Source organism: Bufo bufo, chromosome 5 (genome assembly GCF_905171765.1).
Source record: "Bufo bufo chromosome 5, aBufBuf1.1, whole genome shotgun sequence".
In the NCBI taxonomy this organism is placed as follows: Eukaryota; Metazoa; Chordata; class Amphibia; order Anura; family Bufonidae; genus Bufo; species Bufo bufo.
In genome coordinates, this window is record NC_053393.1 from 537314243 (window position 1) to 537329452 (window position 15210).

General features: G+C 43.3%; 1 protein-coding gene across 1 annotated transcript in view; it reads left to right on the forward strand.

The window, feature by feature from the left end:
- Window positions 1–14956, forward strand: part of LOC121001951 (adseverin-like) — a 51794-nt gene extending 36838 nt beyond the window's left edge. Inside the window, exons 11-16 of the mRNA XM_040433224.1 lie at window positions 8135–8305; window positions 8943–9120; window positions 10304–10425; window positions 11934–12011; window positions 13509–13569; window positions 14723–14956. Coding sequence (XP_040289158.1) covers window positions 8135–8305; window positions 8943–9120; window positions 10304–10425; window positions 11934–12011; window positions 13509–13569; window positions 14723–14856 — 744 coding nt within the window. The 3' untranslated portion in view covers window positions 14857–14956. The remainder of the gene's footprint in view (window positions 1–8134; window positions 8306–8942; window positions 9121–10303; window positions 10426–11933; window positions 12012–13508; window positions 13570–14722) is intronic.
- The last annotated feature ends 254 nt before the right edge of the window (window positions 14957–15210 follow it).

A 15210-nucleotide genomic window follows, 5' to 3' on the forward strand; every position in this document is an offset into this window, starting at 1 on the left:
ACACACCCTATATACTGTACATAGACTGACACACACCCTATATACTGTACATACACTGACACACACCCTATATACTGTACATACACTGACACACACCCTATATACTGTATATGCACTGACACACACCCTATATACTGTACATGCACTGACACCCACCCACCCCATATGCTGTATATGCACTGACACACACCCTATATACTGTAAGTACACTGACACACACCCTATATACTGTACATACACTGACACACACCCTATATACTGTACATACACTGACGCACACCCTATATACTGTAAGTGCACTGACACAGACCTTATACTGTACATGCACAAACCTATATATTATACACACACACCCTATATACTGTACATGTACTGACACACACCCTATATACTGTACGTGCACTGACACACACCCTATATACTGTACATACACTGACGCACACCCTATATACTGTACATGCACTGACACACACCCTATACTGTACATGCACTGACACACACCCTATATACTGTACATGCACTGACACACACCCCATATACTGTACATACACTGACACACACCCTATATACTGTATATGCACTGACACACACCCTATATACTGTACATGTACTGACACCCACCCACCCCATATGCTGTATATGCACTGACACACACCCTATATACTGTACATGGACTGACACACACCCTATATACTGTAAGTACACTGACACACACCCTATATACTGTACATACACTGACACACACCCTATATACTGTACATACACTGACGCACACCCTATATACTGTACATGTACTGACACACACCCTATATACTGTACGTGCACTGACACACACCCTATATACTGTACATACACTGACACACACCCTATATACTGTACATACACTGACGCACACCCTATATACTGTACATGGACTGACACACACCCTATATACTGTAAGTACACTGACACACACCCTATATACTGTACATACACTGACACACACCCTATATACTGTACATACACTGACGCACACCCTATATACTGTAAGTGCACTGACACAGACCTTATACTGTACATGCACAAACCTATATATTATACACACACACCCTATATACTGTACATACACTGACACACACCCTATATACTGTACATACACTGACACACACCCTATATACTGTAAGTACACTGACACACACCCTATATACTGTACATACACTGACACACACCCTATATACTGTACATACACTGACGCACACCCTATATACTGTAAGTGCACTGACACAGACCTTATACTGTACATGCACAAACCTATATATTATACACACACACCCTATATACTGTACATACACTGACACACACCCTATATACTGTACGTGCACTGACACACACCCTATATACTGTACATACACTGACACACACCCTATATACTGTACATACACTGACACACACCCTATATACTGTAAGTACACTGACACACACCCTATATACTGTACATACACTGACACACACCCTATATACTGTACATACACTGACACACACCCTATATACTGTACATACACTGACACACACCCTATATACTGTACATACACTGACACACACCCTATATACTGTACATACACTGACACACACCCTATATACTGTAAGTACACTGACACACACCCTATATACTGTACATACACTGACACACACCCTATATACTGTACATACACTGACACACACCCTATATACTGTACATGCACTGACACACACCCCATATACTGTACATGCACTGACACATAACTGTATGCTGTACATGCACTGACACACATCCTATATACTGTACGTGCACTGACACATAACTGTATGCTGTACATGCACTGACACACACCCTATACTGTACATGCACTGACACACACCCTATATACTGTACATGCACTGACACACACCCTATATACTGTACATGCACTGACACACACCCTATATACTGTACGTGCACTGACACACACCCTATATACTGTACATACACTGACACACACCCTATATACTGTACATACACTGACACACACCCTATATACTGTACATGCACTGACACACACCCCATATACTGTACATGCACTGACACACACCCTATATACTGTACGTGCACTGACACACACCCTATATACTGTACATACACTGACACACACCCTATATACTGTACATGCACTGACACACACCCCATATACTGTACATGCACTGACACACACCCTATATACTGTACATGCACTGACACACACACACCCCATATACTGTACATGCACTGACACACACACACCCTATATACTGTACATGCACTGACACACACCCTATATACTGTACATGTACTGACACACACCCTATATACTGTACATGCACTGACACACACCCCATATACTGTACGTGCACTGACACATAACTGTATGCTGTACATGCACTGACACACACCCTATATACTGTACATGTACTGACACACACCCTATATACTGTACATATACTGACACACACCCTATATACTGTACATACACTGACACACACCCTATATACTGTACATGCACTGACACACACCCTATATACTGTACATGCACTGACACACACCCTATATACTGTACATACACTGACACACACCCTATATACTGTACATGGACTGACACACACCCTATATACTGTAAGTACACTGACACACACCCTATATACTGTACATACACTGACACACACCCTATATACTGTACATACACTGACGCACACCCTATATACTGTAAGTGCACTGACACAGACCTTATACTGTACATGCACAAACCTATATATTATACACACACACCCTATATACTGTACATACACTGACACACACCCTATATACTGTACGTGCACTGACACACACCCTATATACTGTACATACACTGACACACACCCTATATACTGTACATACACTGACACACACCCTATATACTGTAAGTACACTGACACACACCCTATATACTGTACATACACTGACACACACCCTATATACTGTACATACACTGACGCACACCCTATATACTGTACATACACTGACACACACCCTATATACTGTACATACACTGACACACACCCTATATACTGTACATACACTGACACACACCCTATATACTGTAAGTACACTGACACACACCCTATAAACTGTACATACACTGACACACACCCTATATACTGTACATACACTGACACACACCCTATATACTGTACATGCACTGACACACACCCCATATACTGTACATGCACTGACACATAACTGTATGCTGTACATGCACTGACACACATCCTATATACTGTACGTGCACTGACACACACCCTATAAACTGTACATACACTGACACACACCCTATATACTGTACATACACTGACACACACCCTATATACTGTACATGCACTGACACACACCCCATATACTGTACATGCACTGACACACACCCTATACTGTACATGCACTGACACACACCCTATATACTGTACATGCACTGACACACACCCTATATACTGTACATGCACTGACACACACCCTATATACTGTACGTGCACTGACACACACCCTATATACTGTACATACACTGACACACACCCTATATACTGTACATACACTGACACACACCCTATATACTGTACATGCACTGACACACACCCCATATACTGTACATGCACTGACACCCCCCAGATACTGTACATGCACTGACACACACCCTATATACTGTACATGCACTGACACACACCCTATATACTGTACATACACTGACACACACCCTATATACTGTACATGCACTGACACACACCCCATATACTGTACATGCACTGACACACACCCTATATACTGTACATGCACTGACACACACACACCCCATATACTGTACATGCACTGACACACACACACCCTATATACTGTACGTGCACTGACACATAACTGTATGCTGTACATGCACTGACACACACCCTATATACTGTACATGTACTGACACACACCCTATATACTGTACATGCACTGACACACACCCCATATACTGTACATACACTGACACATAACTGTATGCTGTACATACACTGACACACACCCTATATACTGTACATGCACTGACACACACCCTATATACTGTACATGCACTGACACACACCCTATATACTGTACATACACTGACACACACCCTATATACTGTACATACACTGACACACCCTATATACTGTATATGCACTGACACACACCCTATATACTGTACATGCACTGACACCCACCCACCCCATATGCTGTATATGCACTGACACACACCCTATATACTGTAAGTACACTGACACACACCCTATATACTGTACATACACTGACACACACCCTATATACTGTACATACACTGACGCACACCCTATATACTGTAAGTGCACTGACACAGACCTTATACTGTACATGCACAAACCTATATATTATACACACACACCCTATATACTGTACATACACTGACACACACCCTATATACTGTACATACACTGACGCACACCCTATATACTGTAAGTGCACTGACACAGACCTTATACTGTACATGCACAAACCTATATATTATACACACACACCCTATATACTGTACATGTACTGACACACACCCTATATACTGTACGTGCACTGACACACACCCTATATACTGTACATACACTGACGCACACCCTATATACTGTACATGCACTGACACACACCCTATACTGTACATGCACTGACACACACCCTATATACTGTACATGCACTGACACACACCCCATATACTGTACATACACTGACACACACCCTATATACTGTATATGCACTGACACACACCCTATATACTGTACATGTACTGACACACACCCTATATACTGTACATGCACTGACACACACCCCATATACTGTACATACACTGACACCCACCCCATATGCTGTATATGCACTGACACACACCCTATATACTGTACATGGACTGACACACACCCTATATACTGTAAGTACACTGACACCCACCCTATATACTGTATATGCACTGACACACACCCTATATACTGTACATGCACTGACACACACCCTATATACTGTACATACACTGACGCACACCCTATATACTGTAAGTGCACTGACACAGACCTTATACTGTACATGCACAAACCTATATATTATACACACACACCCTATATACTGTACATACACTGACACACACCCTATATACTGTACATACACTGACACACACCCTATATACTGTACATGCACTGACACACACCCTATATACTGTACATACACTGACACACACCCTATATACTGTAAGTGCACTGACACACACCCTATATACTGTAAGTGCACTGACACACACCCTATATACTGTACATACACTGACGCACACCCTATATACTGTACATGCACTGACACACACCCTATATACTGTAAGTGCACTGACACACACCCTATATACTGTACATGCACTGACACACACCCTATATACTGTAAGTGCACTGACACACACCCTATATACTGTACATACACTGACGCACACCCTATATACTGTACATACACTGACACACACCCTATATACTGTACATACACTGACACACACCCTATATACTGTAAGTGCACTGACACACACACCTACAACCATGCATGACAAACACACGTATGTGATTACTTGCACTGATACTGATGGTAGCCGGGGGGGGGGGGGGGGGGGTCTTGTTTACAGTAGTATAGACTAATGAGTCCCTGAGAGATATCTCATCCCCTGGGATGTGAATGTATACCGTACATAAGGGCTCTACCTCTCCTCCGCTCTTATCAGCAGTGACAGAGTACAACGCTCCGTCCTATAAACATATACAGCAAGCACAAGGTGGCGGTCACTAGGAGGCTTTTGCCCGGTGCTGTCCATTGATAACATTGTTTACCTGGACGTAAATGGGCTGAGTCATTACTATGACACCCTATAAAAAGCTGATGGTGAAAGGCGCGGAAAACGTCAGCAGTGAGAACTGTTACACACATTGCGCTGGACACAACTGATGTAAAAGTAGTACATCTGCCCAGCATCTGTTTCCAGACAGAGAAACCTCAGAATCAGTTTCCATCAGACGTTCTTGTACTATAGCCTTGTCCAAGGTCCTGGCTATCTCTGGCAGTCCCACAGAGTTGAATGGAGTGGCAATATGCATACATGACCACTGCTGAAACGGGAGAACACGGGGCCCATGTTCTCATGCTCAGTCACTCAGGATATGAGTGTTTGTCAGGAGACAACCTCTTTATACACAGTGCAAATGGTCCCATGGTGATGTTGGTGTCATTTTCAACTGTGTTTGCATCCCCTGAACCCCAAAACAGTAAAAAGCCTCCCCAACAACTCCTTTCCCTGCCTCCCGCCAGAGAGAGAGGAGAGAAGGGACATGCTTGGTATAACCAAAGAAAGAGAAGTAGCCTAGTAATGCTCCTCATTCTCCTCTGAAGGTCTAGTTACTGAAGGACCTGCCAGATAAGATCACATGACCAGATCTGTGCGGGTCCTCAAGCCAAAGCAAGAAGCTTCAAAGCTTCGCACAGAGGCTGGGGGTGAGACACTATAGGTATGTGACTGGGGTCTATGTTTATTTAAGGGGTCTGTATTTGCTTAGAGGGGCTGATCATGGGTCTGGTCTGGAATTCCATACATTTTTTTGGATTGTTTTTTGGGTTTTAGTTTTTCTAGTGCTCACTGTGGGGTGAACACAAGTATTCTCTGCATGTCATTGCAATTACTGCAACCCAATAGAGCTGTGTGTGGACATGTTTTTAGCGGGGTGAGCAGCAGTTTATCTTATCACCATTTTTGGGTACATATAACTTTTTATTTCATTTTTTGGGGAGGTGACCCAGCAATTCTGGCATAGTGAATTTTTTATGGCGTTCACCATGCAGGACAAATACTGATATATTTTATTGGCTTGGGCTTTTATGCATGATAAATGACAAATGTTTTTCTTTAGATTTTAAGATGATTTTTACATTTTTTTTTAATTTAAAAAATGTTCACCTGCTTGACATGGATCACACTAAGCTCCTGAGAATGGTTCATACACTTCTAGGGGCGTAACTATAGGGGTTACAGAGGTAGCAGTCGCTACCGGGCCCAGGAGCCCGAGGGGGCCCAAAGACCCTTGTGCAGCATAAGAAGACACCGGTATTGTGCACGCTGGGAAGACTGTGTTATAGATTTTGCACTGGGGCCCAGAATGTTCAAGTTACACCTCTGGCTGGAGGGAAGGGGTTAGATAATGGGGGGGGGGGGGGCTGTTTAAATTTTTGCCGCAGGGAGCAGAAAGTCTATGTGCTCCCCTGCCCCTGGCCACAAAGCTCTGAGTGAAGGGGGGGCAACAGGGCCCATGAGCCATTAGCTAAGCCCCTGCACACTTCCCTGGTGCATGTGTCTATACTTATTTCGGGGTTCTGGATATCGTTGTATGGAAACCTTCACATTGTCTCCACCAATGTGTTAAAATGACCCATCACAGGTTACAGAGCATGCCCACTACACTCTACCATAGAAATGAACAAGTTAATAGGTGATGTCAGAGATCCCTTTCCCCTCCCTGCACACTGACCTTTGCAAAGGTCACAGAGCATGCCCACTACACTCTACCATAGAAATGAACAAGTTAATAGGTGATGTCAGAGATCCCTTCCCCCTCCCTTCACACTGACCTTTGCACTGGTCACAGAGCATGCCCACTACACTCTACCATAGAAATGAACAAGTTAATAGGTGATGTCAGAGATCCCTTCCCCCTCCCTTCACACTGACCTTTGCACTGGTCACAGAGCATGCCCACTACACTCTGCCATAGAAATTAATAGGTGATGTCAGAGATCCCCTCTACCTCCCTGCACAATGACCTTTGAACAGGTCACAAAACATGTCCATATCATTCTCTCATAAAAGACAACATGTCATCTCCTGTCCACAGGTTTCTAGTCCATGTGCTGTAAAGCAAATCTCAACAGCAGCTCAGACAAGATGGCCGCCTTCATAATAGCCTATTCATAGGACAAATGACTTCCTGTGAAACAGACCCTGATGTATGTGTGATAGGGAGCCCTGCCATGTATAGCAGTTTACATACAGTATATACATGGCTTGTGTCTTTTTTGATTTTCTAGACTCGAGCCTCACAGGGGAAGGAGCCTCCCCATCTTCTGGCCATATTCAAAGACAAGCCACTAATCGTATTCAAAGATGGCACATCGAGGAAGAGTGGCCAGGCTCCTCCTCGCCCCATACGTTTGTTCCAAGTGAGAAAAACCGTGGGATCGATTACAAGGATAAATGAGGTACAAGCACATTACACAAGTGTATTATTGCATCTCAACAAAAAGATATGTCCCCGAGTCATCTCCATCTTTCAGAAACTCTATTCAGCCATTTCCAGGAGAGCTCAAAGGCAACCAATTTGTCAGTCTGTAGAACTCCAACCAGGGTTGACACCCCATATTCCCAGAGTCCTCCTACACTGGAAGTTACATGTTATCAACACTTGGTTTACACCCTTTAACCTCTGTACAGGGATCTGGACGTCGCTTCAGGGGAACTACCAGGCCACTACCTCCTGGAGTTGTCTTTGTTTGGTTGACAGCCGATCCACATGGGTCAACAGAAACCAGTACAAAGCGCCAAGGGCGCCAGGCAAAACTTGTAGTTAGTAACAGGCCGAAGTCAGGGCAGGAGGAATACATGCAATATGATGTTCAGTTTGAGGACAGGGCAGGCAGCTCAGGGTCAGTATGGAGATGGCAGTATGGCACTGTTATGGGGGTACCATGACTTAGAGGGGCTATAAAAAATGGCTGAATAGAGTTTATAACAACTGAATAAAGTAAAAGTCAACTTTGGATCTTAGATTTAGTAAAAATGATTTCAATGACCTCTTAGATGTGTCTCCTTCATAAGTGATTCCATTTTGGTGCACAGGTTGACGCTGATGCCAACTCGCTCAATGCCAATGACGCTTTTGTACTGAAACTCCAAAATAACTCCGCCCTGATGTGGATTGGGAAGGGCGCAAATGAGGAGGAAATCAAAGGCACAGAATACCTGGTGACAACTATGAAGTGGAAAGGAACAAAAATAGAAGAGGGCAAAGAGCCGGGTATGAGATCGATCAGTAAATGTTTGTTACATGGGCATTATAGTTGTGCAGGATGCCCCCAAAACCGTCACTTGACCCATATAATCACAGTATGAGACACATGAAGTGCTAGGTAGGTGACCCGCCAACCAGAGGGACAGCACGCTCTAGCTAAGTCAGTGCTCTTTATGAGCTTTCACTGATGATAAAGTTGGGAAGACTGGTCATTGATATCCGAGCCAAGACTATCCTCAGTTACCACAACCTTCAGAATCCATATATTGCCTGCCATAGACTTCACTAAACGTTGCCTGCCACAGATGTCCCCATAAATTTCCTGCTATAGCTGCTCCCATATATTGCCCATGTACTACTTGCCATCCCCATGCAATGCATGCCACAATTAGCAGCTCCAATATATTGTCTGCCCTGCCATACATGCCCAGATGCATTGCATTCCACAGGTGCCCACATATTGCTTGCCATAGGGCCCCCATAAATTTCCTGCCACAGGCACTACCATATATTGCCTTCCACAGGTGTGCCATACATCGTCTGTCATAGATGCCCCATACCATGCATGCCACAGATGTAAGTAGAGCAATCAGGGATTGGCTAAAGTTTCCTACAGGTTTATATTGTTTTGCTGTGGAGGACCTCATTTTCACGGATATAGTAACAGGAAACCACTCGCTATGAACAATTACTGCAGAGTGCCCCATATAAACAGTGCCAGAAGAACCCCCTAGTAAACACTACTCTCATAAACAGTATGACCATAGAGCTGGCACCATTATGCTCCCTGTAAACCAGGCTAAATCTTTGAGCTGTTTAATTTCACAGTATATTTTTATGGAGGTCTGTTTGCTGATGCAAAGATCTGAATCCCCTGCCTACAATCGGACAAAATCCTGACAGTCTGTAGCCACCACTAGAGGGAGCTCCAAGCACACCTATGTATACAGCTCCCATACAGGCAGCAAGATCCCCCTAGTGGCAGCTGCAATCAACCTCAACACTGCCATAAAATATTAGGGTGAATTCTGATACCTCCAGTATTTGTCTGTACTCACTTTCATACGTGAGGCCAACGTAGCCCTTGGCAAATCAGAGGTGGACACAAGACCCGCGTGTTCTGATCTGTGAATTTCATCGACCTATGGCCGCACACATTATAATCCTATAAATGTCTTCCTTTTACCAGATATATTCTGGACAACCCTGGGAGGTAAAAAGGAATATCAGACGTCTCCTCTACTGGAATCTCAACTGGACGATCACCCACCTAAACTGTTTGGATGCTCTAATAGAACCGGAAGGTTCTTGGTAAGGCTCCTTTTCTAGATATGTCCCAGTACGACGATCCATAAAGAGGATGGTCCCTGGAGCAGGATAGGTGATAAGTGCCTGAGACCTGGGGTTCTGACTGGGTCACCTTTTTCACACAGCCACCATTAGGGGGAGCTTAGTGCAAAGACCTTATTTTAGCTTCCATTGCACCGTTTACACTCTGCACTGAGCTCCCCCTAGTGGTGGCGGCAGGCAGACAGCTTTGTAATATGTGAAGTGAAGCTGGAGAATTTATCAGTGTATTTATGGCAGCTGTCTGATGTAACTGCATTGAGAAATTAGCTTTAGAGCAAGGATCAGCAACCTTCCGCACCAGCTGTTGTAAAACTACAACTCCCAGCATGCTGGAGTTCAGAGAACAGCCAAACAAGTGTGCATGCTGGGAGATGTAGTTTCACAACACCCGGAGTGCCGGAGGTTGCTCCTCCCTGCTTTAGAGGATGAGCACCATATTTTTGACACATAAGTCGGATGAAGTGGGTACGGCTGAGGGCAACTTTTGTATTATTGACAATTTTTTTTAATCAAAATTTAATCTGCTTAGCGAAAAAAAAATAGTAAATTCACCAGTTCTGGGGCTTGTACTTTGAATTGCCCGGGCATGTGTCAAGCATTTGTACTGGGAAATTGGTGGCGCAGGGGGGACCATACTAAGTAGCTATGGTGCCACTAGTGGCCGATTATGGTATTGCTGACAGGTGACCTGCTGTTAGAACCTCTTTGGTCACATGATCCAATTATTTCAGATCCTCAAGGCAAAGTGAGAGCACATGATGGAGGTGCTGTCAAACTTCATGGTCAGAAGCAGGTTGGTCATCTCCACCAGTCCTATAGAAATGGATGGAGCAATGGTCATGAATGCACACTATTGTGCTATTTACACGGGAGATTTGGGGACCGGTGGGTGTCCTAGTGCTCATGCTACTACCAATAGTACATTTATCACCTATCCAGCCCCTCTACTAATACAGCATATGAACATCACAGGGGCCCTAAACTCGAGCCCTCTGTCTCTTATAGCAGAGAGCTGCTTGGTCATGGCCAGGACCCACACCAGCTACGTAATACATCAATATGGATACATTTGATAGATAATAACAACCAGGAGTCCACATTGTTTAGTTCACAGCGGATTGTCTAGATACCGTTTTAGAAAACCTGTGCAAATGACCAAGTCTGGAAGGGTTTCCATCTTCTGTTTCCATTCACTGGCAGCAAGCAGAGATCTGGAAAATAGCAAGTAACTGAAACCAAGTTCACCAGACTAATAGTTGATGCAAGGTTATTCAGTGTTATTTATGGGTTCAGAGCTGTCCCTTTAAATCTACCACTAATAGCCGGCCACATAGTTTTAGGTCATAGGATCATTAATATGCCATACATCACTCGTTGCACAGAGTATTTCAGGAATGGAATTGCTCTCCATGTATGTATCTGTCTAGAATAGCCTGGTGATTAATATACTCGTCTGTTGTGACTGGCAGGTTGAAGAAGTGCCCGGGGAGTTTACACAGGAAGATCTTGCCGAGGATGACGTCATGATGCTGGATACCTGGGAGCAGGTAATGACTATGTAAAACTCTATTGGTCCAGCATTAACAGGACCTGATGGGTGCCAGATTATCAGATATTCTAGATTATTAGACACCCATACAAATTACTTGTATAGAAAGAGATCTTCAAGGAAGTCAAGGTCTGTTAATAAGAAGTATGGCACAATCATCATTTAATCAGACAAGTCTTATAATATAATATTTAGTGCTGTAAGCAAGTCCCAGATCTGCAGAGTCCCTGGATTATTAAATGCCGAATTAAAGCGGGAAATGTCTTCTTACCAAGCTGCTAGGGGACCCAACACTGAACGCCTACTCCTGTTGTCACACATGGATACCCGCAGCCACCTCTAGGGGGAGCTCATTCCTTATAAAAAATACAGTACCTATTAAGTTCAATAGCGGTGGCTGCAGGAAGCCATAATGATATAATGTATCAAGTCAACAAACAGATGTTATAAGTAACCCTGGGGCCCTACAGCCAAACGTTAAATAGTGCCCTTCTAGACCATGACCACCTTGAGCAGCAAGTTCAGAAAGGGCTACAGTTTTTTGGTCCTCCTAGTACAAACAGATAATAAACACAGTGATGTCACAGTACAGGGATAATAAACACAGTGATGTCACAGTACAGGGATAATAAACACAGTGATGTCACAGTACAGGGATAATAAACACAGTGATGTCACAGTACAGGGATAATACACACAGTGATGTCACAGTACAGAGATAATACACACAGTGATGTCACAGTACAGAGATAATAAGCACAGTGATGTCACAGTACAGAGATAATACACACAGTGATGTCACAGTACAGGGATAATAAGCACAGTGATGTCACAGTACAGAGATAATACACACAGTGATGTCACAGTACAGGGATAATACACACAGTGATGTCACAGTACAGGGATAATAAGCACAGTGATGTCACAGTACAGAGATAATACACACAGTGATGTCACAGTACAGAGATAATACACACAGTGATGTCACAGTACAGAGATAATACACACAGTGATGTCACAGTACAGGGATAATAAGCACAGTGATGTCACAGTACAGGGATAATACACACAGTGATGTCATAGTACAGGGATAATAAGCACAGTGATGTCACAGTACAGAGATAGACCCTTTATAGACCACAGAGGTCCAAGCAAAGCCATCATTTGAAGCTTCTAGACCCCATTGCAAAATCTGCAATAGGGCCCACAATCAAAGTTATTTGTTAACCCCCCCCCCCCCCCCCCAATCCAAAAAAGTAAGCAATCAGCATCTTTGCCAGTTCAGATTAGTTTGTTCTCTGCTGGATTTTATTGGCTCTGCTGTACATGGGCTTGATTATTTAGAACTTGAAGGATTTTCTGGTGAGAGAGTTCAAACATGGTTCAAGCTCATGGACCACCTCAGTCTTGGCTCTTGACCAATGCTATCTTTTGACATATCTTTGAGCCCCAACCCGGTTATTTTATAAACATAATGTTTTATTATTTCTTATAGATATTTTTGTGGATTGGAATTGATTCCAATGATGTAGAGAAGAAGGAATCTCAGGTGGCAGGTCAGTCCATTATTCTTCTCCATTTCTTTGGGCAGTAGCTATCATCTCTGGCTTGACTATTCAGCTTGAGATAAGCGGCTGCCATACACTCTAGAGTCTGTTGATGTTGGGTAAAGATCTAATCAGTCCAGTTCCTAGCTCATGTTGCCCCATTAACATATGTTTGTTGGAGGATCCTGTCAAAACTTGCGTGCCTACAGAGGAAAAGAGGTTGTCCTATCAAGACAGACAACTAGTTCAGTAGCTCCCCTCACAATGAACTGATGTCCTATTATCACTAGTAGAAGCTGGAGGTTACACATAATATTCTCTAATTATCTTACTGGGCAACGACTGAATACATAATTGAGTCATCAAGACTATGCCCCTCTAGGGTCTCGAGGTGAGAACTCTCTCTATAACCTACTAGGGTATATAGATATGGCTTCTCCTGATGGGACAGCCCCTTTAAGAGTCCAACAGTGCTGTACCTCCTACCTAAAGCAACTTTTATCCAACATGCATGCTGGGACAACTAGGCATTAGAGACCACTGGGTTGCCAGTACATAGATAGGGCAACCCACCTGTTATATATGGCCCTTACTGTGATTTTGAGGACCATGGAGGCCTATTGCTCATTGTCAATATATTTCCAATAAGCGTACAGAATTTGATTTATGTAGGACAGATTAGTCCAACCTCGAGAATGGTGCTGAAATCTCAGTTAAAAAGGTTTTCCGGTTTGTAAAACCAGTTTCATACACCTTAGTAGAAAATTCTGGGTTAATAGATGAGAACTTCTGTTTGGGATCTTCATCTCATGGCTACAGTTGAGAGGGGTGACAAAGACTATCTTGCTCTGGAGGACCTTTCTTATCCTGCATTTCACAGACAACCTATTCATATGAATGAAAATTTTGTAATGCTTCATTTGTCCAGAGGTGGTCCTGCAGAGAAACTGAACACTTCATACCAGGTTTTCCCACAGATTATCACTGATTAATAGAGGTCCCGCTTTGTGATTCAGTGTCAAGTGGACCTTCTGACAAATAGGGATTGTCCATAGCAGAAAACCCTTTCAATGGCCGCCTACAACTCCTGGCCTATTTGTTGCTTAATCATTTCATCACTTTGATCCACATTTCTAATAAACCTATTATATTTTGGTTATAGCTAAACGATATCTTGAGAGTGATCCATCAGGAAGAGACAAAAACATCCCGATCACCATTGTCAAGCAAGGACATGAGCCACCTACGTTCACTGGCTGGTTTTTGGCCTGGGATCCCAAGAAATATCAACAATGAAGGACAATTTGCATGGACATTTCGGACTAATCATATACCTCATTCATCAACTATCACAATCTGTTTGTTGAACATTGGGATCATTTATGATGTTTCTGAGTCATTGAGCCTATTGGTGAAATTTAAATGTAACATTGTTAGCAGTTGCTAAGCAACAGCTCCATTGTGATAACTGAAAGGGGTATTCCAGATTAAAGCATATAGCAGAAGATATGTGGTACCCTCACCAATCAGTGATATTGTTGAAAGGTTTGATTTACAGCACTGTAAGCTGTATCCTCCCTCAAGATCCTATCTGTTATGACATTGATGTTGTTTCTATGGTGGGAGTGAGATAAACTGCAGCCAAACTCC